Genomic DNA, 27,890 nt, shown 5'->3' on the forward strand with positions numbered 1-27,890 from the left:
TTCTTTAAGTCATTAACTTGATCATCCCTGGCCTGTAGAGCTCCTCAGCATCTAAGAAGAGTCCATGCACCGGCATTCCATGGGTCCAGGATTCTTTACGAAGTCTACATACTGCTTGTCCCATCGCTTAGTTTAAGAGACAGGTTGTTCCAATGGGAGACGGGAGAGATGCTTCCTTGAAAAAAGTCGGAATTAGTGGTTAGTGATGATTAGGGCTCCCATGGCTTGGAGATTTTTCAGAGAGCCTGAGACATTGTGAATGAAGCAGTTAAAGATACTCCTGCAGCTAATTGACAAGAACACAGACACACACATATGTACAGCACACCCAGAGATAAATACCACAAGCAGAAGCATGCACACCACACATACACATCCCACATACAGAGATGCACACCCCACACAGACACAGCCTCCTCCCAGACACACATTCATGTGCTCACTCTGCCATCTAAGCAGAAAGCCCCCTGTGCTGACAAGCACACATCTCTAGGTAGATGCTGTCAGATGGATATGTTCTCACGTGTCTCCAGGGCCTTCTGTCCAAGGCCATAACCAGCCTGGACTCAGAAGCATCCCCAGGCACATGAGCGATTTCTCCATGGCTCTGTGGCTACCACGTGTGGTTAAAACCAACCTAGTCTGGGGATTCCTCTTCCTAACTGACTTTATGGACCCCACAGATGGAGAAATATTGGATTGCATATTTGGTCACTTAAGACTTTGCTTGTGTTTCTTTCTTCAGTGAGTTGTCTCTCCCGTGGCAGAAAGTATGTCTCTCTGGGTTCCAAGTGTTTGAGATCACGCCTGGCTGGGAGAGCCCAGCCCTTCTCAGTCGACCCTCGGTCTCAATCCACCAGCATTACAAGGCTTTTGGGGCAGAGGGTGGCTCCTCATCTCCAGAGAAACACACAGTTGTGCAAAGACAGGACAGTCACACAGGAACAGAAAGTAATTTGAGGGAAATGATTTTGTAGAAGCTGAGTGAGCAACACCTGCCAGGTCGTTGCATGCAGTGACTCGGCCATGGCCACGAGGGCCTAGGAGACCCAGAACACTCTTTCCGAAGGTCCCCTTCGGACCCTGTAGTCATTCTTAGTGGCCCCTTTGTGTCCATCAATGGCACCTGCTATTAATTTGATTCCCGAGTAGCTGGGTCCCATACCGCTGCCCCCAACAGCTCTCCACCTGCTCTGGCAGTAACTTCTCCAGTAGGCTCCCTCGGAGACCCCTTGAGAAAGTAGCTTCCTCTAGGGCCTTCTCACTCCTGACCACGAAAGCTTGATCATGACTGACACACGCAACAAGGCTTGCTTTTCCCAGATATTCTGGCAGTGTCCTCTGAGAAACTAGGGGATTCAGTATCTACCTTTTGATGGTAATAGCCATCTAATAAGAGTCCTGTGTTGTGCAGTCTTCAAAGGGACATGCGTTCCACTAGGCATATAACTGCCTGTTGGTGAGGGAGTGGATATCTCTCAGAAACAGTTACTGAACCAGGAACTGTGCTCCAGCCCAGCTGGTATTCCTAACATCAAAATTAGTTGAAAAGAAAATCTAATGAGAATTTGGTTAAGACCAAAACCAGACTCTCACTTCACCTAGTGATTCATTCATGATTTCTCCAGTGAAAGTGTAACAGACCCAGGTAGAGAGAGCCGGTATGGTCCACGTCATAGACACACGCTGGACTTCTGGTGGCACACCCCTGGTGGCCAGGACCACAGCTGAAGCCAGACTTCTTACCTCCATTACCCAGGTATCATGTCCCCCATCACCACAGCAGCTGTGTGTGAGCAAGTGCCTGTCCTAGCCCATCCTCTGAACGTTCTCCAGACTTGGCAATAAGCCCCAAACATGGGTTTTGTATCACACACCTTCTTGCCTTGCTAGAACTCTGGAGTTACACAGAAGAAAAGGGTGCTACCTCAAGTATACATAAAGCTGGGAGAGCAGGCACGTGAGGTACTGTGCCTTCTGTCACTGCTTGGCTGAACAGAGGCCAAGTAAATTAGGTTGGTTCATGGTCCAAGATCACGGCCTCTGAGGCAGGCCCCCAGGCAGTCCAGGCTAGTTCTGGGGCAGGTACCAGACCTCTGTTTTCTTTTGGATCCACATGCAGAGTTAGCCTGGGAGGCCTGTTTCGTCCTCCTGAGATGAGCGTGCAGGCTGGCTGGCTCTCCCCTCAGCTTCAGGCCTGGATTCTGGCCCTGCTGAATGTGCAGTGTGGGCACTTAGCACTGCCTTTTGAGAGCTGCCATAGTGGCAGGTTCCTGGTGCCCCCAGCGGTCACGTGGCCCCAGGTCTGCCACCATGGCTGTGCAGCTCCTCATCAGGCTCACTCTCTTATTAGGCTGTGAACTCTGTTGGGGTCTGTGAGGGCTGCTTCTGTCTTTCCAGCACTGGGACCATTTGGATTCAAGAATGTTCTGTACTGCTTAAGAATGACCCTTGGCCAACTTTATTTCCTTTCTCTCCATTAGTTAATCAAGCCTTCACAAGGTGAATGGCGGTTTCCTCAGGGTGGATGTATAGGGACTAGAGAACATCTGAGACCTCTTGCTGGGAGTGGAGACAAGAATGATGAAAAGGCATTAAGCAAGGGCTGGCATGCTTTGTTTTAGACATACCTGGCATTACACGTACTATGGAAAGATTTACAACCTTAGAGTAGACTGTATGTGACACATGACAGTCATGGAAGAAGAGACCCTTCTACCTGGGAGCCTGGACAGACTTTTCTTCCAGAAGCCCTTACACCATCTGGGGAGCCATCCTGAAAGTAACATGGGAATGCTGAGTATTTCTTAAGGCAGCAGGACAAGACAGCCTAGGGAAAAAGAATTTTTCAAAAACAATTTTCCCCCACCAGAACTATTTAGGAGAGCAGTGATATCAACTTAAAATTTAGTAAGACCTTGACCTCGACACCCTCCTCTTGTAGTGGGGGCCTGAGCATGTTTAATGGTCCCAAATGGTTTTGGTTTAGGTTTAGCATCTTGCCAAAGAGGGGTAATTCCTGAGCTCACTTTACCCTCACCTTACATCGGAAACAGGCTCCCTAGGATCAGGCTTGTGGGATGTCAACTGGGTCATGAGGACAGCCTGCGCTCTGTAAGCCAAGGACCTTGCACACATCTGCAGTGGGGCCCCCAGCCCAGAGCAGAGGGGTGGGGGGCGTTGCGCCACCTCTGCCTGCAGGTTATCAATTCAGAGCCTTTACTTGTGACTTTTCACTGATGTGCTTGGTTAGGGGTACCAGTGTGAACGTTAGGTGTGAGAGCATGCCAGGGAAGTCAAGCAGCAAAAAGTGGTCTTGTGACTCCCAGAGTGAGCTCAGAGGGTCACCTGCATTGCTGTTCCCAAGCAGCTGGTTAGAAACACACATCCTGGGCTCTGCCACAGATTCTGATTCAGAATGTTGTTACATTTCCACTGAGGTTTGAGGACAGGGTATGGTGGCTGCCTGAACCCAGATGTTCCCTGGAGAATGTCTGCAGGACAGTGTCAGGGATGAGGCCACAGAGCGTCCTCAAGCCCCCCAGGCCGCTTGGGCAAACACAGGCCTGTGTTCCGGCTGCTGCTCTGAGCAGGGTCTGGGTTTGAAAGGCCCTCGGTGGCCTCTGCCTGCACACCTCCACTCTCTCATCTTAGAGTGCAGGTGCCATCTCACATCTCCAAGCCTGTGTTGCTAGAGCTCTGAGGCCAGGGCAGGGTTAGAATGAGCAGGATGAACCAAAGATGGGTCAAGCTGAATGGGAGACAGTTGTACAAAGTGTTCCTTCTTCCCCTTTCTAGAACGTCGATAATGGTGACTCTCGCTTGGACTCTAGCGAATTACTGAAATTTGTGGAGCAGAATGAAACTGCCATCAACATCACCACATATGCAGACCAGGAGAACAACAAACTGCTTAGGTGAGTAAAGTTGAGGGCTCAGGGGTGGTCCACGAGGCAAAGGCTGGATAGCAACGGGAATTTGAGCTCCTTCCTACCTGCAAGGAGCCGCCAGGGCAAATAAAAAGTAAAAAGCAAAAATAGGGATTCCGTCCTGGTCTATTTTGTGAACATTATGAACTAACATGTTGAGCACCCCTGGCATCTGATCAAGTAGTTAGTTTTTGGCCAGAACTTGCAAGCAATAGAATGTAATCTTAAAATAAATTATCAAGGTCATATCAGAGCAAAAGCATTCCTGAGTATCATGTGTAATGGTTTAATGGTTAATTTTCTCATGGAATTACATTACTGTATTATTTAACCACAAGTCTAAAATAGCTTTAGTTCTGACTTTTAAGATAATTGGTGCTATTTCACATAGAGAACCCTAATTGCCACAAATGAGAGCCTGTCCCTGTCCTTTTCTGACATTATTCCAGAGTAAATATTAATCAAAATGAACCCCTCAGAAACTTCCAGTGTGATTCTAATACATCAGCGAGAATTAAAAATAGGAACAGCACCTCTTTTGTTCAGAAGAAATCGAAAGCATGAAGCCCAGATTCTGCAATTCATGACCTTAGCAGTTCATGACCTTATAGTATAATACCTGAAAATCCTTCAGATTTTGATAACTTGAAATTAGATAATATTTTACAAGTTCAGTGTTTGATCTTCCTAACATCCCAGTGAAGAAGGGCTCCCTGTCCTCGTTTTACAGATGAGAAAACAGGCTCAGAAAAGTTGAAGAGCTAGCTCAAGGCCATTTGGGTAGGAAGTGATTGAACCAGGGCTCAAATCCAGGCCAAGGGGAGCATGAGGGAACTGGAGTTCTGTAAAACTTTTCTGAACATACGTTTCTCTTTTTGGAGTAGTGATGGTGATGACGCCGACTTGAACTCCGTCGCACATTCCATTCCTGTCGTCTATTCATCTCCCTTCTGTTTTGACTTCCCTAGTGTGGCTGACCTAACCAATACTGTGGGGAAAGGCAGTTGCTCATGGAAGGTGCTGCATAGGCAGTGAGAACATTTGTCAGTCCAAGTGGACAAAACCTTTCAGCAAACTTCAGCCTTCTTGGGCAGAACATTTGAACCATGTGAATGATCTGACAAGTATACAAAATAAATGTTGGATGCTCACAGGAGCCAGGATGGATGATGCTTGTGGAAAGGCAGTGCAGAAAGTTCTTCAGTTAACAGTTGCCCCCTTGGCCTCCTCTGGAGGCCCCAGGAGTATGTGATCCCGATGTTTTGTTGCTTTCTGTGGGAGTGAAGCTGAGGTCTTGCTGACACATTTCTCCTGTGTTTTGTTCCAGAGGACTCTGTGTTGATGCTCTCATCGAACTGTCTGATGAAAATGCTGACTGGAAACTCAGCTTCCAAGAGTTCCTCAAGTGCCTCAACCCGACCTTCAATCCTCCAGAGAAGAGTATGCTTCACCTAAGAAATATAAAGCTGTAGGGAATAGGGGCCTTTGGGGAGGGCCAAGAGAGAGAGACTTGATGAAATTTTGCAGAGCTTGCTAAGAAAATTCCCTCCCACAATTTCAGACTGGGCCCTAGCCCATCATCAACAAGCTGAGCATGTTTGTTGATCCCAAAATCTTTGGATCGATGATGTCATTTATCCAGTTATGTTGCCTCTGAAGGATAAGCAGAAGCAGGTCTTGTCTGGGAGAGGGGTAAAGTGCATAGAGAGTAGCCAGCATGTCTTGTTCCATCCTCACCCTAAACCATTGCCCCTTATTTCCCGTCCCAACAGAGTGTGCCCTGGAGGATGAAACCTATGCAGACGGAGCAGAGACCGAGGTGGACTGTAACCGTTGTGTCTGTGCCTGCGGAAACTGGGTCTGCACAGCCATGACCTGTGACGGTGAGCTGTCCCTCAGGCAGAAGGAAGGCATGGCAAGGAGAGAGCTTCCTTTGTGAACTCAACATAGGAGAAGTCAGAGTGGGGATGACAGAGAAGAGTCATCCTAGCAGGGACTAGGAGCAAGGAACAGACTCCAGTTGTCCAGTAGTGTCTGAAAGCCCCGTGGGCAGCATCAAGGGCAAAACACTTCTGCCAGATGCATTATGTTCAATACTCGTTCCAGAGGTGTGGCAGCAGAGAGGCTTAAGATGCAGGGCAAGATCAAATGTTGATATGAGGCTGGCCTAATCATGATAGAAATAGTAATAATAATGATGATGAAAGCAAATTCTTAGTGAGAGCTGTGCGCCAGGCGCTCTTCTACGCACTTTACATATTAACCCACTTAATCCTTAGGACAGCTTAGGAAATCCTCTGTGTAAAAGACTCATGTGGTTGGAAGACAGAATGTCTCCTCCTTGCCATCCACACCCAGGAGAAAAAGGAGAACTGTTTACAGGCCCTCTTTGAATTAACAGACTTGGGTAATCCCTAAGAAAAAAAACTTGAGTATGGTCAGGGTGGGTTGAAGAGATAGAGACATCAGAGAGTTTGAGGGACCAGAACAGAAACCCCATGGCATGATGGAATGATGCCAAAGATCAAAAGAAACGCTTAAATGGGAGCCAGGTCATAGGGAAAAACAAGCACCATTCAGATTAGAGGAAAGAGAGTGAGGGTGAAGCCAGTTCTAGACTGGAGAGCCACACTAGGTTTGAGAAGAAAGGTCAGTTGGTAGGAACCAATCCCAAAATTTATACCAGATGGGGTGAATTTAAAATTATATCTTTAAAAAACTGAGACAAAAAAGAACAGGCTGGTCTTGGGATCATATTCAGAAAGGTCAGGAAAGACAGTAACCAGGAGAGAGGTCAAGGACCCAGAAAAGGTGGTTCTAGATAAGAAGCCTAGGCAGCAGCAACAGTACAAAATGAGCTCAGACCTGCCAGGGGATCCCTAGTCTGTCATTGCCCGAGACCAAGTCTCTTCTCCATGTGGGAAAGCAAGAAGCCAACACAATTCCAGAGACAAATGGAAGAGTGGGAAGAGGCTGCTTAGAAACTAGAAATCCTAGAAGTTGCTGGAAGTCAAAACTAATTCAGCATAGCCAGGCTAAGCACACTGTAGCTATTGAAGCTAAGAGAGAATGTCTCAAAACTCTACCCAGCATGCCTCAATCAAGAAGCATCCTACACTTATCTTCCCAAAACCCCTGCGGTAGCTCTCAACACTAACTGTGCCTGCTCTGGTTTTGGAAGGGTAGCCATCCATTTCCAGGACACAGGCAATTGTTAAATAGCTAGCTGTCATACAGAATAAGCTTGATCATCTGGATAATAAGCCCCATCACACATATCAGACAAAACCCAAATGACCGTCTCCATCGGACAATGCCTATTTCCACAGCCACACTGGACAGCTCATCCTCCCTCTCCAAATGGCCCAGGTTCGCGGCTCTCTAGGGTATAAACAGCACTGGAAATGGGGGTGCCCCAAGGTGAGCCTCTCTTGGTGTGTGGGCCATGGATCTGAGAGCACACTGCAGAGGCAGCATTCCAAAGTCAGTACCCGAAAGGCAATCTGGTCTTAGATCACCAATTCCAATGGGGCAAAGAGAAAGGTGGCATCAAGATGTGAAACCAGGGGGAGCCAGAGGGAAACTGCCATGAGGGGCAGATTAATGCCAGACTTGAGAACCATGCTCGAGAAGCATGGTGTGGTGTTTCCTCACAGCAGACACTGCTCAGTAAACATATAGATTCCATCCCAAACCTACAGAATCAGAATCCACAAAAGGGTAGCTTGGGAACCTACATTTTTAGGATGTAGTCTATGATTTATTATTTATTTATTTATTTTAGCCACCCTGTAAATTTGGGAAACATTTGCTTGTTATAGTGCTTATCAGCCCCGGCTGCACATTAGAATCACCTAGAGCCTTTATAAAATCCTGGTGCCCAACAACAGTTAAACCAGAATCTAAAAGTAGAATTTAAACAATGGTATCTTGAAAAGTTCTGCAGGACATTTTGCAGGTGTGGGAATGGTTGAGAATCACTGGTCTGTAGGATCTCCTGAGTCAGGACCCAGGTAACTCCCCATAGCTTTCCCTTCCGGCCCGCCCCAGCATGACTGCCCTGGAAGTGGGGGAAGAAGACACCAGGTGCAGAGGCCAGGGGAAAGTGAAGGAGATTGATTTGTTCAGTGTTCCTCTGAAGGTGTCCGTTGCACTGGGACACTTCATATTCACAGAAATGCAGGCAGTTCACCCGTCCTTCTATAGGTTAATCGGAGAGGAAATCAAGACCCTAAAAGGTAGCTCTTGGTGGGATTCTGAACTGGCTTCTCTCAGTGTTACCAGCTCTGAGCTTTGGTTCTTCTTACAGGAAAGAACCAGAAGGGGGCCCAGAGCCAGACAGAAGAGGAGATGACCAGATATGTCCAGGAGCTCCAAAAGCACCAGGTGAGTGGCTGCCTCCATGCTGACTTGGGTTCTGCTGCTGCCATTCGGCCCTTCCACCATTCAGGTATTGCCTAATGCTCCTGGAGACCAAGGAGCCACTCTGGTGCATGCAGTAAGTCCCGAATGGTAAACCCACAGTATCAAATCATGATCTAGATAGTTCCCTGATGGAGTCCCTCCAGCGTCCCGCAGGTCTCAGCAGATATAGGCTACAACTTGGTAAATTGCTTTATAGGTAAGAATTAGGCAGGTAGTGATCTGTAAGTTGGTTGACAGTGGTTTGCAAATAAGCAGTGTTACTGTTTCCTATCACGAGCAGTGCCCAAACCCAAAGACTAGGAGCTCCTTGGGGGCAGTGAACAGAAAATTAGTGAACATGGACCACAGTAGAAAGGATCTGTTAAATGCCAAGCTGGCTAGAGAACAGCCTGGGATTGACAAGGCCAAAGTACTTAGAGGTTCTGCTTCCTGGAGACTTGAGAAGATAATAAATAAAAATTCTGCTCAGGTGCTATGTCATTAAGTTGAAGGCCTTCCTGGGAAAAAGGCTCTTGGCAGAATAGGGATTCACTGACATACTTTGGTAAGGGCTGGAGGGAAAACATGAGTATGTGGCCTCTAATGGCCTATCTTCCCGCTGGCTTATAGGATATAGGTCACCTATCTGCAGACTGGGTCTGGTATACAAGCCTTCTGTCTGACTTAAGTTCTGAGGGAATGTAACAGTCGCAAGAACTGCTGTTGTGATGAAGTATTTGACTTGAAAATAATTATTAAGTGCTCAAAAATAATAATTGCTCATATTAGTGGCTTTTAACACACATTTTGTCACCATTGTCACTGATAATGTAGAATCTTCATGTCAGTTTTTTAAGCCAAAGCAGAAGCTCCTGGCCTTCTGTTTTTCCATATTTCATCAGCCTTGAGTCTCCAGACAAGTCCAACCACATAAAAGAAAGAAAGAACTTAATAGGAATTCCTTTCCTCTGGGGTGGGGAAATGATCAGAGTAGACAGTGGGGAGTGAATTATAATAGCTCACATTTTTATGCCTTTTATGTGAGTTCCCTCAGAAAGTAGACGCTAAGTCAAGGACTCGAGTACAAATAGTTGATTTAGCAATCCTAGGAGACACCAGAAGGGGAGTTGGGAAGCAAGCCCAGGAAAGGAAGGAAGCAATAAAGAGTGTATATCCAGGCATGTTACCACTGTGGGCGGGTGGCGCTTAGTCCTCCTGCGGAGGGCTGGGACCAGAGCTCCCGAGCCGGAGAGGGAAGGGAACAGGAGTATTCCTCCACAAACTCCCCAGCCGCCGTTGGCGAGGGCCGCCACCAGCAGCATGAATTCCCGAGCATCTCTGGCCCGCCAGCATGTGTGTGCAGAGCAGGCTCCAGCAGCCAGAGAAAGTCTCAGGCAAAGAGGTGCAGGTGCTGGCAGGAAGAAGCCATGCCAGTACTGAAACACTAAAGGGGCTACAGATGGGAAGCCAACAGTGTCTGCTAGATGCCAGGCACTGTTGTTTTTTATTTCCTAATTAGTTTTTTATTGAGATATAATTTATATACCATAAAATTCACCCTTTTAAAGTATACAATCCAGTGGTTTTTAGTATATTCACTAGATGATCAACCATCACTACTATTTCCGGAACATTTTCATCAGCCCAGAAACCCCAGGCCCATCAGAAGTGACTCCCCGTTCTCTCTTCTCCCAGCCCCTGGCAGCCACTCATCTACATTCCAGCTCTACAACTTTGCCTATTCTGGACATAGACAAATGCAATCATACACTATATGTCATTTTTGGTGTGACTTCCTTCACCCAGCATAATGCGTTCAAGGCTTATCCTTGTTTTAGCATCAGTCAGTACTTCACTCCTCTTCATGGCTACATAAGATTCCATTGTATGGATAAGCCACATTTGGTGGGTCTGTTCACCAGCTGACAGATATTTTGGTTGTTATCCCTTTCCGGCAATGATGAATAGTGCTGCGGTGAACATTCTTGTTCAAGTCTCTGTGTAGACATACATTTTCAGGCCTCTTGGTTCTGTGGGGTACAATTGCTGGGTCATATGGTAACTCTGTGATTCATCTTTCGAGGAACCGCCAGACTGTTTTCCAAGCGGCGTACCATTTTACGTCCTCACCGGCAGGGTTCCTGTTTTTCCACAAACTCACCGCATTTGTCATTGTCCCTTATGTTCCCTTTTAGCCAGCCCAGTGGGTGTGAAGTGGCATCTCATTGTAGTTTTGACTCGTGTTCCCCTAACAACTAATGATGTTGAACATTTTCTCATGTGCTTACTGGCCATAAGTAAGAATGGCTTCTTTGGAGGAATGTGACATGTTGTAAGAGGTGGTCCTTTATTACCCTCGTCTTGTAGATGAAGACACTGAGGCACAGTTTTTATAATTTGCCCAAAGTCCCCCAGAAAGGAGTACATCCCTGACTGAAGTTCAGACCATCTGCCTCCAGAGCCTGTTGTCCTTAACTCCTCTCTGGACAGGGATTTTGGCACATCTTGTAGCACTTGCATTTAGCATCCTTTTCTTCATCTTTAAGATGGGGATAATCGTGTCTGACCTGTGATTTCATAGGCATTCAAATGGGCTCAGCTCTTAATGACAGCCCCTATGTGACCATGTCAAAAGAACACATGATCTTTGCCCTCAAAGATTTATATGGTATATAAATTATATCTTTGTTCTCATCCACCGAAGAGACAGACAAGTAACAGAACGAAAATTTAGCAGAAGCATGTGTCTGCCAATGCTGTATAAAATCTTGAGGACTAGATAGGTGCCAGTGATTTCTTTTTTTTATAATTCACAATGCTTATTTTCTCCTGCTTCTCAAAGGAAACAGCTGAAAAGACCAAGAAAATGAGCACCAAAGAGATCTAAAGAGGTGGCACCTGGGAAGGGTGTCCAGAGCCTGGCACCTTCTCTTCCACTTCCTCGCTGAGTCCAGTATATGCAAGTGTCTGCTACAATCGCCCAATCACCAGTATTTGCTTGTATAGCAATGAGTTTTTATTTTGTCTACTTGTTTTGCAATAAAGGAAATGGGGGTGGCTGGCTAGGAGGGGCAGGGCCATAGCCTTCATTTCTAGGAGTGCTTTGAGAGAAACTGTAAATGGTGCTCAGGGGCTGGAGACAAGTAAGGAAACTGCATCAGGGTTGGGAGAGGAGCGGACCCAGATCTGAACCCCAGTCTGCCACAGCAGTAAACACACTATGGGGAGTGCAGGCAATGCTGGCCAGAACTTCAGGCTGCCCCAGAGTGGAGGCAGGGGTGGGGGTGGTTGGAGGCTCAGTGGAGAGGAAGGCATTCTGCATCCAGCCCCTCTCTGTCGCCATCAGCCTAACAGACCTCCAGCATCTGTGCTTCTCACGGCCCCAACCACTGCCTTTAGATAACGCAGCCATCATTCCAGGTACCCTGTGTCCCTTAGACTTGGGAATTGGGGGGAGGGGGGAGTACATGCAAATGATGCAGATATTTGTCCACTTTGAACCCCTTAGAGACCAAACCAAATTTTTAAAATACTATTTACCAAAGGTGCTATTTTTCTGTAATACTTTTGTTGGCAAGTTGACTTCATTCTTCAGTTATTATCATTATATTATTGTTGTTGTTTAGTATTTTATTTTCTTGACTAGAAATTGAGCTTCTATAATTATTTTTCAGTAGTCTTACCATTTCAGGGGTGGGACAGTTTGGGGTTCTTTCTGGTGCAGGGACCGCTATAACCCAGACCCCACCCACCCTGCCACATATTAGACGCAGCCCAGAGATCTGTCTCCCTGGCTTCCAGTGGATCGGCAGTCTGCCAGTGGGTGCCTCAGACAAGAAGCCAGGGGAATACGAAGCATCTCCATACAAAGTTTTTAAGATCCAAAAAGCTAGTTTGTTTCCATTTTATTCTAATACATTCATGCAAATCAGCGTTCCAAAGGATGGAGACAAGTGCAGCCAAGCAAGGCTTAGCCTATCAATATGCTCTTTGATCTACCACTAGCTAGGAGGGGGACTTTGGCCCAGTCTCTTCCTATTTTGGAGCCTCAGTTTCCTCAGTGAACAAGTAGGATTAACCTTTCAATCTGATAAATTATAAATTCTGTGGTTCTGATAATTGGTCCAGAAGGATACAGGTTCCTATGATTTCCCTTCTCCATAGGATAAATGAAGCTTTACTATTAAAACAAAAGGGACTGACAGCTAAAAACAAGATGACCAAATATGACCTCTGTCTCAGAGGCTGTGCTATGATGTAGAGCTCTCTCGGGTAAAGTCTATCCGGGAAGAGAATGGGAAAGAGAACCCCTCCACTTTGCCCTCACTTTTGTGCTCCATTCTTAACCTTCTTGGAAACAGAAATATCTTTCCCTTTCAAGATGAGGACAAAAGAATTTCACATTTTAAGGAGGCAGGAGGGAATGGAAATGGAGTCTTCAAACCTTGATTGGGAGGAGGTCCATCATTCTTATCTTTTGGACTCTGATTATTAACCTCACTATTTACCATATATAAGATGCACTTGGAACAACAAAGATTAAACACTTGACTTGAGAGCTCATTTTCAGAAAGTAGATTACAGATTATGAGAGGGAAATTAGGTAGATCGCACTGCCCAGGTGACTCTGAGAAGGTTGCGCTTGAATGTGGAATTCCTTCTAAAGTTTCTTTGTTCTCCTTTGAAAGGACAGCATTCCGTTTTGTTTAGAATTCTGAGCTTTTATACACATCCCATTTAAAAGGTCTTTTTGAGCCCCACTTGTGCACTCTGAAATGCACCTTCCTGTCCAGTCACCTCGGAGAACTCCCAACAGCACAACTCGACTGAGTTTTGCCAGCCCCTGGACACTGAGGGCGAGGGCAGGAGTACCAATTTGTTTAAAGCAAGAAGCCAGAGTGTCTCCTCCCCAGTTACATTCAGGACAGTGGTTGCAATCTAAGACTACCCTACCCTGCAACATGGAATCGCCAAGAATAACTCTGCATTCCACCTGTAAATAGGGCCGCTATTGTCTGCGCCATAGAATCACAGTATCTGATGACCCTTCATGGAAAGCTGCTAAGTAGCCTAGTTTGGGGAGCGTTGCATAGAGCTTTGCATGGAGCAAATAGGATTAAACCAGGTTCAGTTCCTCCAGCTCTCTACAAGCACGGGGCTTAGACTGCAATCTTCCCAGGGCTTTTTCGGTGTGTATGTGATTTTATTAACATATTACAGCATCTGTTAAGATTCAGTGTTTATGGAAACCTTTTCACGTGCCATGACTCTGGATTCCATCACTGTTTTTTAGAAAGCAGGTCTCCTCCACCTGCTAATAAGCCCATGTAGACAAATCTGAATGTCTTTCCTTTACACATAAATTTTTAAATAATCAAATCTCCAGAAGCAAATCTGAACAGGTTTCCGTTGCTTATGTGTTTGTGAAATGTATTTGTATTAGTAGGCTTCCATATTGCATTTAACTTGTTTTTGTAACTCTTGATTCTTTGTTGTTGTTGTTGTTCCTTTTTTTTTTTTTTTTTTTTGGATACTATTGGTAAATAAAGAAATTAAAATAGTCACTGTATTGTTTTCCTCCCGCCTCCCCCACCCCCAGTCAAGACCAAATAAAGTTGTGAGAACATTAACCATTTACCTCATAAAAGCAGATTTGGCCTTCAGGAGCCTTAAAAGAGGCCTGAAGAGTTTCTCCTAATAAAATGTGGGAGGGGAGCCTGGGTGGCTCAGTGAGTTAAAGCCCCCTGCCTTCGGCTCGGGTCATGATCCCAGGGTTCTGGGATCGAGCCCCGCATCGGGCTCTCTGCTCAGCGGGGAGCCTGCTTCCTCCTCTCTCTCTCTCTGCCTGCTTCTCTGCCTACTTGTGATCTCTTTCTGTCAAATAAATAAATAAAATCTTAAAAAAAAAAATGTGGGAATGCTGCTGGGAGGGCAAGTTTACTCAAGGACCAATAGAACAAGTTTATTTAAACGAATCCTGGACCGCGTGTCTGAAGTAAGAAGGGATGAGAAGTCAGGGAGCGCTCCTATACTGGGAAGAGGTTAAAGTAAAGAGCTCCTAAAGCCCTTGAAGGTCTTACGAGACTGGAATGACACGCCGTGAGACTGGCTGCGGGTGAAACTGAGAGACCAAGTAAACCTGGGGAAGTGACCCAGGGAGCCAGTCTCTGACTAGACAGCCTTAATGGCTTTCGTCTGATACATACCCCATAAGGGTAAACATTTCCAAGTGAACTGACTGTTGGTTCGTTAAAACCTTCTGTTCTGCTTCATCTTGGGGTCACATGACCAATACTTGCTTTCCACCTCCCTGTGCAAGTCTTACAGCTATCGTCTACTCCATAATCCCAATAATTCTGTCTTCCAAAATCGCTCATTCTGGCTGATGAGGCTTAAGCTTTCTTCATTTTAGTCCTATGTGGAGAAAGCTTGCTGCTCTAAAATCAGTCAGATCACCTTGATTGGATTTGGGGTATCACTCAAGTGTTAATCAAATATTAAACACGGGAATCTCTGATTGTTTTTGCTACAGATTACTGGTCTCACTAATCAATTTGGTTCTTCAAAGTTTTATTCTCAGAAGGGAATTTAAAACCCAATTTGAAGAGTACCTTGTCCACCACTACTTGTAAATCCTGGCTGGCCTCTCACAATCTTCTTCCATGTTCTGGGAACACTCCTATTACAGTATGTATGTGCTAGCAAGTGAAAATGAGTTAAAAATACCCTGGGGGTGCTTGGGTGGTTCAGCCAGTAAGCATCTGCCTTCAGCTCAGGTCATGATCTCAGGGTCTTGGGATCCAGTCCTGCCTTGGGCTCCTTGCTCAGCAGGGAGTCTGCTTCTCCCTCTCCCTGCAGCTCCCCCTGCTTGTACTCTCTCTCTGTGTCAAATAAGTAAATAAAATCTCTTAAAAAAATAAAAATAGCCTAAAAAGCTTAATTCAAATGGTTTCTTATCATCAAAATGTAATACTATGAATTGTGCAAATTAATACAAATTACTTTGATTAACTTTAGTTTTAGAGCACCTGTATGAACCCCCATTAGTCCTCTCGAATTATCTCTGAAATAAGGGGGAGGTGGGAGGAAAGAAAAAGAATGAATGAGTGGATCGCTCCAAGCAGATGTCATCAGAGCTCCGGAGGAGATGCAGCATGGATGTGTGATGTGAAGGTAGGAACCCACGGGTGCTGCTGGGGGCTGTGCCATGATTAGAACACAGGAGGCATCATGTTGCTGCCCTAATGAGAGGGTCTTCCTGTCAACAGAAGTCAATTTTTTAACACATTTCTTATTGAGAAAGTAATCTATGCACATGGCAAAAAAAAAAAAAAAAAAAAAAAACCGTTGTGTCAAAGAAAATACAATTAAAGATCCATCCTCTTAGAGGGTGTGTACATTTATTGCTTGGAATTACCAATTGTCCTTCAAAGAAGTTGCACCCATTTACATTCCCACCAAATATATGGACACTGGTATCTATTTACCTACATTTTTGCAAACACTGTGTCTTTAAACTTTGGACCTATTATAGAGCAAAAGTGGTAACTTGTTTTATTTTAAATTTATTACTCCCTTTGTGAAAAAATCTCAACTTTCTGTGGATTATTGGCTCTTGCCTTTTTCTTTCATACCTTTTATTCATTTTTCTATTGGCTTTTGGTCTTTTTCTAAGTGGTTTATAATAATCCTTCATATATTGTTATTAACCTTTTGTCTGTCACAAGGGTGGCAAGACATGGCAGTGGTACAGTCTCCAAACTGTGGAAAGAACCACGATGTCCTTCAATGGAGGAGTGAATAAGGAAGATGTGGTCCATATACACTATGGAGTATTATGCCTCCATCAGAAAGGATGAATACCCACCTTTTGTAGCAACATGGATGGGACTGGGAGAGATTATGCTGAGTGAAATAAGTCAAGCAGAGAGAGTCAATTATCATATGGTTTCACTTATTTGTGGAGCATAACAAATAGCATGGAGGACATGGGGAGTTAGAGAGGAGAAGGGAGTTGAGGGAAATTGGAAGGGGAAGTAATCCATGAAAGACTATGGACTCTGAAAAACAATCTGAGGGGTTTGAAGTGGCGGGGGTAGGAGGTTGGGGGAACCAGGTGGTGGGTATTAGAGAGGGCACAGATTGCATGGAGCACTGGGTGTGGTGCAAAAGCAATGAATACTGTTACGCTGAAAATAAATTAAAAAAAAAATTAAAAGGAAAAAAAAGACATGGCTGTGGTAGCCTGAATAGAAGTTTAAGGTCAGGAATGAGGTGAGAATATGGTGACTTGAATTAAGATGATGGGCAGTGGGGATGAGCAGAAGGTCCAGGAGGTAGCATTAACAGAAGTTGGGTATTAATTAGATATGAGAGTTAAAGAAGACTTAAAGAAGAGATTTAAAGAAGTCAAGAATGACTCCAAGGTTCCAGCTTGGACAACTTGGTAGTTACGCTATTTCCTGAGACTGGTAAGAGAATAGGAGAAGGAACACGGCTAGGGAAGGAAGGAAGGAATGGAAAATGATGAATTAAATTTTGCACAGGTTGAATCTGAGTTTCCTAAAGACATCCAAATGGAGATACCTTGTGAGCAAGGTGGACAGAGGGTTTCTGGAAGAGCTCTGGGCTGGAAGTTCAGATCGGGTAATAGTGCAGAGATAGCCTTCCTTTGTGTAGACAAGATGGTCTATGAAAAATGTATCAAGTGAGGAAAAAAGACCTCAAAAAATGTTGAGTTGAGAGGGTCCATCATAAAGAAAGATAGCTCTTTTGAAAAACTTGGGTTTGCCTATTTCTTCTGCTTCCTCATGGCATCATTAACAGAAAGTGTACACAGTTATAAATAAGGTATAATGGGCCGGGCTCATGTATGAGATTCATTTATACAACATGTAGACAATTCAGACGGGAAATGATACTGTGGAATTCTATGGAGAGCTCAAAACTGAGACAGAAGCTCCATGCACATCAGGAACCAAGTAGTATAGGAGGAGAACAAGCTATGTGAGTACAGGAGAATGGAACAGGAAATGCAGCCCGCTGGGCAGCACTGGAATGCACAGGTCTTATCTCACCTTTTGTGGTCAGATATGAAACACGCAGGAGCTGGACAATAATTAGGGCCCGTAAAAAGAATGTATTGTCAGGAAAATAAGAGACATGATTGTTAATGAATAAGAATATAATATTTAACCAGGAAGTTTGTATAAAATTGTCAAAAGGATGAAACATGTTTGAAAGGAACTTTTTGCCTTCAAGAGAAAAGGGACTTTATCCTTCTAGTTCCTAGCCTAGTTTTAAATTATACACGTTAGCAGAATTTGTTATTTTCCAGGGAGCAGGGATAACTCAAAACAAAATGTCTGCTCCAAAATTCTTCAACCAGACTCCACAGCTATAGCTGGTTGCCAGTAATATTTATATTCTCACATGCTTTGTCTTTCATAAATGCCAGTCATCCTCGTTCTCGTGTTTCAACTTCTTTTTAATCGACCCCTATCAAAACAATGTTCTTGTGATTGATACCCTATTGTAAGACAATGTAATGTATGTTTAAAACCAGCTTTCCTGGGTTTAAATCCTGGCCCTGCCTGACCAGGCCCTTTATACTTCTGGAAGTTATTTAACCTTTTTGCATCTTGTTCCTCCTTAAAGAGGCACAATTATGTACTTAACTCATTCTTTTTCTTTTCTTTGAGGATTCAATGAGCATATAATTCAAAGAATATACAATTTTTTTGAATAGTCTCTGGCACAAAGAGAGTGCTGTATAAGTGTCAGGTATCATTGTTATTACCAATTATTTTCACCTATTAGATATCCTTATAATTATCACAATGACCCTGTGAAAAAAACGGTTTGCTAGATAAGGAACATACATTTCAAAAAATTTCAGGAACTTGTCTAAAGGCCATACAACTAGCAAGGAACAGGGTCGAGGATTCAAACCTGGGTCCTTCTCATACCCATTCTACCTTGCTGCAATATTGCCGTTTATTTTAAAAACCATCACATCAGTATGAATCATTAATTCCTAATTAGTATTCTCTATTATTTAATTACTAAGCACATAAAGGTAATTCACAAGTTCCTTCGTTGAGTTCTAACAACTGTCTGCACATCTTTTCATTTTGTTTGTTTGTTTAAGTAGATTTGTGAGTGCAGTTCAGGCCAGGCCTCTGAAGTCCCTGTAAACATGATCCCCAGTCCAACTTGGTCTCCGCAGAGATGATACATCCAGGAGACATGCCAGCCATTTGATCCCCCACGACCTCCAGCACACATCACAAAGTTTTGGCCTGGTGAAAAATTCCTTCAGAATGCAGATATCAATCTCCTGCTTCTGGTGACATTCTACACAGAGGTTTTAGAAGCGAATATATATCTTATCTCCACTGAAATTATTTTATCACCTGAATCCACTGATTCAAAAAAATTGATTGTGCGCCAATTAAAATGCCTGGTTCTTAAGACAGTTTTCTGTGTTGGCTTTTCTCTTACGTGCTTTTTCCTCCTCTCTCCCATAACCTAATCTTGATTCCTACAAGGCCCAGGACAGATATCCTCCTCCAACCCCTACCACTTCGAAAGAACAGAGGGGGAGAATCTGTACAAAGAGCCTAGAGAGAGGAGAGATTTGAAGGTGAGATGTGGGAGAAATAAAGAGTTGATTTCAATCAATTGGGCAAGTTAGAGAACTTTTTCTTTTAATAAAGATTTTTTATTTATTTATTTGTTAGAGGGAGAGAGAGAGAGCACGAGCACAGGCAGGCGGAATTGTAGGCAGAGGCAGAGGGAGAAGCAGGCTCCCTGCCAAGCAAGGAGCCCGATGTGGGACTTGATCCCAGGATGCTGGGATCATGACCTGAGCCGAAGGCAGCCGCTCAACCAACTGAGCCACCCAGGCGTCCCAAGTTAGAGAATTTTAAGAGTTAGTCTCACTTTCTTTGACTTTCCAAGATTTCCATAGCCTTTGTCCAGTAATGCCCAGATAAGGATTTTACAAATATAATGATCCCAACCATAACCAGTTTTAGAAGATGTCCCTTACTCAAGTCCTCCTTTATATCAGCAAAATGCCCATGTAATATCATCACCAAAAAGGAAAAAGTGGCTTAGAGGAAACCCGCTCTTCCCTGAACTCTCCACCAGACTGTCACTGAAGTACCACATCAATGAAACATACACAATGTAGACAGCTCATCAGGCTTTTAATCATCTTTTTTTTTTTTTTTTTTTTTTTGCAGTTAGGATTTTAAAATTCTACTCAGAGAATTTAACATGTGAGAGGCATAAGATCAAATGAAAGTAAATCTTATAGGGAGAGGTGCCCGGGTGCTCAGATGGTTGAGCGTCTGCCTTCAGCTCAGGTCACGATCACCAGGTCCTGGGATCAAGCCCTGCATCGGGCTCCCTGCTCAGCAAGGAGTCTGCTTCTCCCTCTCCCTCTGCTTCTCCCCCGCCCCTGCTTGTGCACTTTCTCTCTCTCTCTCTCTCTCTCTCTCTCTCAAATGAATAAAATCTTAAGAAAAAAAAAAGAAAGAAAGAAAATCTTATACATAAAACAGAATTAGAGATAAAGAAACAAGACTTTGACGTTCAGGCCTAAGAGAGACAAATAGGGGAGCTCTGTAGTTTCAACACACTGAGCCTGTTACCTCCTTGATTTTTCTCTGTTTAGGATAGGTGCCTGGAACAGAAAAGAGTATCATCCACAAGAGAAAAACAGGAGCTCCACAGGCTATAGGCAAAGCAGTTTGGTCTATAGGCAGACATTATTCAAATTTCTTAATAGTAGTCCTACAAACAGGGATACTTACTCTCCATAAAAAAGAAAGAAAATGGTGAGCCTGGTGGTGGGTCTTAAGGAGGGCACCTATTGCATGGAGCACTGGGCGTGGTGAATAAACAATGACTCTTGGAACGTTGAAAAAATAAAATGAAATTTAAAAAAAAAAGAAAAAGAAAAAAAATGTAGTAAGCTGGGGTTTTGTACTAGAGGCAAACCCTGCATTCAGCTACAATGCATCTCTGAAAGTCTCAGAGGAAAGAACAGTTGAGAAAAAGGAATTTTCTCTGTTCTCTGTTCCCCCTGAGAGCAGCAGCATTCAAATAACCCCCGTTCACCATAGAAGTTCTCTTCATTTGTGAGGCAAAATTTTGATTTACTCATTCATCAGTTCAACAATATTGTTTAGGGAACACTTAGAGAAGCAAAAAGAGAAAGGGGAAGTCGATGGGGTATTTCCTACCAACTTTTAGAGAGGGGAAAACAAAGCAAAATAGGCCTTAGGGCCTTGAAATCGCAAGACTGTGTCTGTTAAGTTTGTGAGACTGAGACCCAGGTAAGAAGAGCTGATGTCACCAGTCAGCAAATCTGAGCAGGTTTTAGTATTCTCTGGAGGGAACCACTCCCAGGTAGGATCTGCTTATTAGCTTGTGAGTCCACAGAGGAAGAAAGGAGGGGGGAGCTCCTGATGTGATCTGGAGAATGGAATAAAAAGGTCACATATTTCCATATCAAGGCTCCGTTATCTTGCACCTCTGGAGCCATGATGATAAGACTCAGGAATTAAGAGCTAACAACACCTATTCCAAATGCCTACTATGTTTCAGAGGCCAGAAAAGAGAGATGGTTCCTGCTTGTGAGGGATTTGTGACAAGATGAATAATAACAGACCTCGGCAATGTTGAAAGTTTACAAATATGATGTATTTGAGGTGCTGTGGAGAGTGTATTTCTCCAGGGCACTCACATTGCACTCCTCCAAGAGGGTCAGTTCCAGTAGAGTCTACGTAAATCAAGTACCCTTGACTTGTAATATGCACAACTTGAGCTACTGTATATGGTTGTCTTACTGATCTTTTTTTTTTTTAAAAGAGTCTATTTATTTATTTATTTGACAGAGAGACATCACAAGTAGATGGAGAGGCAGGCAGAGAGAGAGAAAGAGAGAGAGAGACCCTCTGCTAAGCGGAGAGCCCGATGCGGGACTCGATCCCAGGACCCTGAGATCATGACCTGAGCCGAAGGCAGCAGCTTAACCCACTGAGCCACCCAGGCACCCTCTTACTGATCTTTTTCCAGCTTCCATATCATCACCCACAAGAATCGAATGGGACTCCCAGATTTCCACATGCTCCAGGTAAGTCTATTCAACCCTGGCCTCCACTCCTTCATCTTAGAGAGTGAAGAGGGGACCTCAGAACTCTGTGTGTTCCTGCCAACACCCTCAACTTCTTTCCCTCCACAACATTCGCTGCTTTGCTACCAGGGTCTGTCTTGAGACAACCTCATCTAATCTCATCCTATCTTTTTCCCTATTCATGTTTAACACAATGAGAAGACCAAGATCCCCAGTATATCCTCACTCTAAGCCCCACATGGCTCTTACCCTCCTTTTTCTGACCCTATTTCTAACCCATTCCCAAGTTCTGAACCTCTTCAACCGTGCCCTTTGGAACTTGCTATCAATCATCAGCAAAGCCCTTCTATTCTCAACTTTGTTAACATTTCCTTCACCTTCCTGCTCTAACTGAAATCCTGCCCTCCTCTAAGGACACTTCTTCCCTCAAGCCCTTTCAACTGGTGCTGGTTTTCTTTCTAACATCCTTCATACACATGACGTAAGTGAATTCCTTCTCATTATGGCTTCTAGATCATTCTCTCTCCCTTCTCTCTGTGCACTTCTAGCTTAAAATCTCATCTCATTAGATTTTTCTATTCACCACCCTTCCATGTTGCAGTCTTCTGCTGCTCCCCACCACCATTTAGCTGCTGGCCCTGCCAAGCTATCCAACATTACTTCTGTCATAATTCTTAGTATCACTATCTCATGTATGATCAACCCACGTATGATTGACCTTCTTTGGACATGGACCTTCTTTCCTCCAAGCACCCCATTTTCCATTTTACCTTAGTCACCCTCTCCATGATTAGAGCTTAGATTTTGTCATTAGCAAGAACCATAACCTTTCTATTATCTCAATTTCAACTACTGAAACTCTTTAGCCATTATCTTCTACCCCCTCCTGCTCACTCTCTCTAGCACCTGACTCTAAAAGTGCTTTGGCTGTCATTAGGACTTGGAACCCAATGATCCTATCACTTTCTCACTGTCTTTTCCCCTGCCTCACTTCCCTTAAACTTTCTTCCTTTTTTTTTTTTTTTTAAGATTTTATTTATTTATTTGACAGAGAGAGATCACAAGTAGACAGAGAGGCAGGCAGAGAGAGAGAGAAGGAGACTCCCTGCGGAGCAGAGAGCCCGATGCGGGGCTTGATCCCAGGACCCTGAGATTATGACCTGAGCCGAAGGCAGAGGCTTAACCCACTGAGCCACCCAGGCACTCTCCCTTCAACTTTCTAGCCCAGTTTAGATCCCCCGAGTATATCATTACTTGCTAGCACATATCTGTCTTCCTTCGTCATACCTGCATGTCAAGACCCCAACCCCTGGATAACCCTACCCTCCTCCCATTCTGTGCTCACACACCAGCAACTGCATGTGGCTGGAGAAAAACACACAGCCACACTAAGTATCCTCACTTTACTAAATTTACTAACATAAACCTCAAATGTTCCTTCTGTGCTGCCCAGGAAGCCCATTATGTTTCTTTTCAGTTATTCTCCTCTCCTAGATGACTACTTCATCCTTTCTCCTCACACGTCCAATACCATTATTCTTAGCTTCATATTCAGCTGATAACTTGTCTCCTATTTCACTAAGAATATTAGAAGCAAGCAAAAGAGAATTGCTACAACTCCCACTACCACACTATTCACTTTTCTCATCAGCGCCCACGTACTCTGCCTTACCCCTTTAATATAATCTTGGCAAAACTTGTGCATAGCGCGGGAAAAGGGGGCAGTCTGGAGCTCTAGGCTGTGTTGCTTGGACCGGCAGTTTCTGTGGAGTTGCCGCTCGCTCTCTGTCCCTGCCGGCTATGGGGTTACTGGAGCTGTGTGAGGAAGTGTTTGGTACCAATGACCTCTACCGAGTGTTGGGCGTGCGGCGCGAGGCCTCGGACGACAAGGTCCGACGCGGCTACCACAAGGTATCCCTGCGGGTGCATCCGGACCGGGTTGGCGAGGACGCCAAAGAGGACGCCACCCGCCGCTTCCAGATCCTCGGGAAAGTCTATTCTGTTTTGAGCGACAAAGAGCAGAGAGCATTGTACGATGAGCAGGGAACCATAGACGAAGATTCTGATGTGCTCAGCCAAGATCGGGACTGGGAGACGTACTGGAGGTTACTTTTTAAAAAGATATCTCTAGAAGACATTCAAGCTTTTGAAAAGACATACAAAGGTTCTGAAGAAGAGCTGGCCGATATTAAACAGGCCTATTTGGATTTCAAGGGTGACATGGATCAGATCATGGAGTCTGTGCTGTGTGTGCAGTACACAGATGAACCCAGGATAAGGAACATTATTCAGCAAGCCATTGATGCTGGAGAGATCCCGTCCTACAATGCCTTTGTCAAAGAATCGAAGCAAAAGATGAATGCAAGGAAAAGGAGGGCTCAGGAAGAGGCTAAAGAAGCAGAAATAAGCAGGAAGGAGCTGGGTCTTGACGAAGGAGTAGATAACTTGAAATCAATCATTCAGAGCAGACAAAAGGATCGGCAAAAAGAAATGGACAATTTTCTGGCTCAAATGGAAGCAAAGTACTGCAAACCTTCCAAAAGAGGAGGGAAAAAAACGCCTCTCAAGAAAGAAAAGAAATAATGGGATTTTCTCTTCAGAAGTCCTTAGCTGTTAATTGGCGCCATTGTAGGCAAGATACAGTCAAGATTTGAAGAAAGAAGTGAACCCTGCTCTTGAGAAAAGCTGTCTTTCCAGCCTAAATTCAGCTCTACTCTGTAAACCAAGCAGAATCTCTCAACCTGATTTTAGTAATCCTAGAAATCCCCTGACATTCTTTGAGGTCCTACATGAAGGAATTTGGAGATTTTTGTGGGAATGGGGGAGAGTGATGTACTTCCTGGCAGTACTGGCATCTGTGATCTTCTGTACAATGAACTTATATCTAGAATGTGGGTCTGTCACATATTGCCTTTAGCAGTTGTTTTGCTGCATGAGTGTGCACACAGCCACAGAGTATTCGGAGTAATGTGTGTGATATTAGAACAGTAATTCTGTCCTAGCTCTGCCTAGCTAGAATGTTTTCAGAACACTTGGTGAACATCTTTCTTTCAAATATTTGCCAGTTTGCTTTCAGGCTTAATGTTCTTGAATAGATCCTCTCTCCTTTTTGTTTTACACAGCCAGGTTTTGTACTCTTTGCTAGAAGTACAGGAGAAACAGATGTTGAGATTACTTTAAGCATCTTTGTAAGACTTGTACATGATGAAATAAACAAGTTAAAAATGACTGTTAAGTTCTGGGGCCTTTTAAATGATCTCAGTGATCATTTAAACTATGATCTAGAAAAACTAGTGTTGAGAGAAGAGAGAAGAAAAGTAACCAAATTCGCTTTATAGTAGGTAGCCAGATTTAAGTAGTATAAAGAAGTTGTCCTGCCTGTAACTGTTCAATATCTATCCTTAGGTCACAGATCTTGTTTGAACTTGTCATCTGTAAAGGGTGAAGGAGTTGGGCTAAATGACTTCCTAGGGGTTCCTTCGGATTCTCTTAACTTTGAAAGGCAGGCCATCTTGATCCAGTGATTTGTTATGCACTCATGTATTGATTTGTGAGAAGAGTATAGAGATGTTTACATATATTTAGTCAAATTGGTATGTACTCTTCGGAATATATGGACATTTGTTGGCAACTGATAAAGTCTTTGAGTTACAGACTTATGCATATGGTATTGAATATATAACAACCCTTCTGTTACTGAGTTTTATGTATGATTAATCTGAGGTAAGCACATGACACATTTTTAGTTTATGATTACAAATAAGTTAAAAAATACTCTTTAATTATATTAAAATATAATTTAATGCAGGTTGTTTGAAGCATGTCTTCATATGATAGCATTACTACACTTTGATAAAATAAATATTACCCCTATTTAAGATCTAAAACTGGTATCATCAAAATTAAAGTTCAGTGAAATTTAAATAAAATTAATTTAAGCCGTAAGAAAAAAAAAACCTGTGCATAGGACCCATCCCTCTGCCTACTGAGAGATATTCTTGAGTAATTCTTCCCCCTTTCCTACATCAACTTTACCCTCTCCATTTGTTCATTATCAACATACAAACATGCTGTTATTCCTCTCATCTAATAAAAGAAAAAGTGAGGGGCACCTATGTGGCTTAGTTGTTAAACATCTGCCTTCAGCTCAGGTTATGACCCCAGGAACCTGGGATTGAGCCCCCCATCAGCCTCCCTGCTCAGTGGGAAGGCTGCTTCTCCTTTTCCCACTCTCCCTGCTTGTGTGCCCTCTCTCACTGTATCTCTCTCTCTGTCAAATAAATAAATAAATAAAATCTTAAAAAAAAAAAAGAAAAGAAAAAGTGAAAATATATAACGCTCTTGGTTAACACACGTTTCTCTGCTGCTCCCCTCTGAAGCAAAGTATCCTCTGTGCTTCCTCTCCAGTGAATGTTCTTAGCCCTCCAAAGCTACCATGTTCCCTCTCTCAAATGATCTGTTCTTAGTCCTCCTCTGATAGACTTGTGTGCAGCTTTTGACACAAGTGATCACTCCTTCCTCCCTGAAAGATTTCCTTCATTTGGTTTCCAGGTCATAACACATTCCTAGTTTCCCTTCTATTTTACTATCCTTTCCTTCTCATTTTCCTTTGCTAGTTTCTCTTCATCTGCCTGATCTACACATGTTGGGAGGGGGGTCCCCAGGGTTCAGTCCCTAGAACTCTACTCTTTTACATCTATGACTGATCTCTTATAAGCCCATCTAATCTTAAAATTTGAAATACCATCTATACGTTAACAATTCTCAATTGTATGTTTCAAGCCTGGACTTCCCTCTTAAACTCCAATTTCATATCCAACCTTCAACTTAACATGGCTCCTCAATTGTCTGAAATGGGCATCTCTAATTTAACACATCCCAAACCAAATTCCAGACTTCCTGATCAGAATAAACGGTGACTCCATTCTCCCAGTTGCTCCAGGCAAAAGCCTTAGTCATCATTAACTTCTCTATTTCCCCAAACACCCCTCATCTAATCTGTTAGCAAATCCTACCTGCTCTGCCTTCAAAAATATGTGCATAACCCACTCTCTTCTCACCAATTCCACTACTACCATCTTGGACAAGTCATCATCTTTTCTTACCTGGATCATTGTAACAACCTCCCAACTGGTCGCACTCCTCTCACTGTTGTCTCTCTTGGGTGCTCTCTCAAAAGTGGCCGTAAATACACTTTTAAGATATAAGTCAGGTCATTTCACTCCTCTGTTGAAAACTTTCTAATAGTTATCCATCTCTTCTCATAGTATGACCAAAAGTCAAAACCCTTACAGTGGCCTTCAAACACCATGCATTCCAGCCTCCTGTTACCTTTCTGATGTGATCTCTTAACACTCCCCCATACTCCTCATATTCGCTCCATTCCAACCAGTAGCCTCCTTGCTGCTCCTCAAATCCACCAGCCTTTGCCTACCCCAAGGCCTGGCTTCCTCACCTCCTACAAATCCTTGTTAAAATTTAGCCTCTCAGTAAGGCTTTCTTTGGACAGCCCACGTAGAATCACAACCCTCCTCCCCTCCCCACTCCACTCTCCTTTTTCCAATCTGCCTTCCCTGCTTTATTTTTCTCTATATGACTCTTCACCATCTGATTTACTACATATTTACTTTATATTGAAATAGAATATACACACAGAAAAGTGCATGCAAGTGTCCACCTCAAATAATTTCCACAAACTGAATACAACCAAGGAACCAGCATCCAGACCAAGAAACAGAATATTACCAACCCCTCCACATACTCCCTGTGCTCTCTCCTAGCCATAATTCCCTCTCACACTCCAAGGGTATGCATTATTCTAACTTCTTTTTCTTTTTTAAGATTTTATTTATTTATTTGACAGACAGAGATCACAAGTACGCAGAGAGACAGGCAGAGAGAGAGAGAGAGGAGGAAGCAGGCTCCCCACTGAGCAGACAGCCCGATGAGGGGCTCAATCCCAGAACCCTGGGATCATGACCTGAGCTGAAGGCAGAGACTTAACCAACTGAGCCACCCCGGTGCCCTGCATTATTTTAACTTCTAACAGCCCAAACTGATTCTGCCTGTTTTTGTATTTTCACAGAAGCGGACTCCTACAGTAGCATACCCCATATTTTAATGATCTATTTATTTACTGCCTATTTCACCTCACTACCAACAGGTAAGGTCCATGAGGGAAGGGATTTGTTTTGTTTATTGCTGTTTACCCAATGCCTAAAAATGTATGAGGCACAGAGTTGCAGTCTGGCAAATATTTGATGAATGAATGAAATACTGAACAGATGGAAATGAGACTAGGAGATTTAAAAGCCAAATCCTGAAGGATGACTTGAAGTCCATGAGGCAGTCCAGAAAAGAAAGCAGCCTAAGCATAGGCAGAGTCTGCAGTGACTTGGCAGAATGAAAAA

The 27,890-nt window shown here is 43.9% G+C and overlaps 2 protein-coding genes across 2 annotated transcripts in view; both read left to right on the forward strand.

The window, feature by feature from the left end:
• FSTL1 (follistatin like 1) overlaps positions 1-12,635 on the forward strand; it is a 51,610-nt gene extending 38,975 nt beyond the window's left edge. Inside the window, exons 7-11 of the mRNA XM_032347595.1 lie at positions 3,799-3,917; positions 5,257-5,369; positions 5,702-5,812; positions 8,239-8,315; positions 11,176-12,635. Of these exons, the coding sequence (XP_032203486.1) occupies positions 3,799-3,917; positions 5,257-5,369; positions 5,702-5,812; positions 8,239-8,315; positions 11,176-11,220 (465 nt within the window). The 3' untranslated portion in view covers positions 11,221-12,635. The remainder of the gene's footprint in view (positions 1-3,798; positions 3,918-5,256; positions 5,370-5,701; positions 5,813-8,238; positions 8,316-11,175) is intronic.
• Positions 12,636-23,192: 10,557 nt separating this feature from the next.
• LOC116593409 (dnaJ homolog subfamily C member 9-like) lies at positions 23,193-24,194 on the forward strand. The gene has a single exon (XM_032347669.1). The coding sequence runs from the start codon at positions 23,281-23,283 to the stop codon at positions 24,061-24,063; it is 783 nt and encodes a 260-aa protein (XP_032203560.1). The 5' UTR covers positions 23,193-23,280; the 3' UTR covers positions 24,064-24,194.
• Positions 24,195-27,890: the final 3,696 nt, after the last annotated feature.

The sequence above is a fragment of the Mustela erminea genome, chromosome 1, assembly GCF_009829155.1.
Source record: "Mustela erminea isolate mMusErm1 chromosome 1, mMusErm1.Pri, whole genome shotgun sequence".
NCBI lineage: Eukaryota > Metazoa > Chordata > Mammalia > Carnivora > Mustelidae > Mustela > Mustela erminea.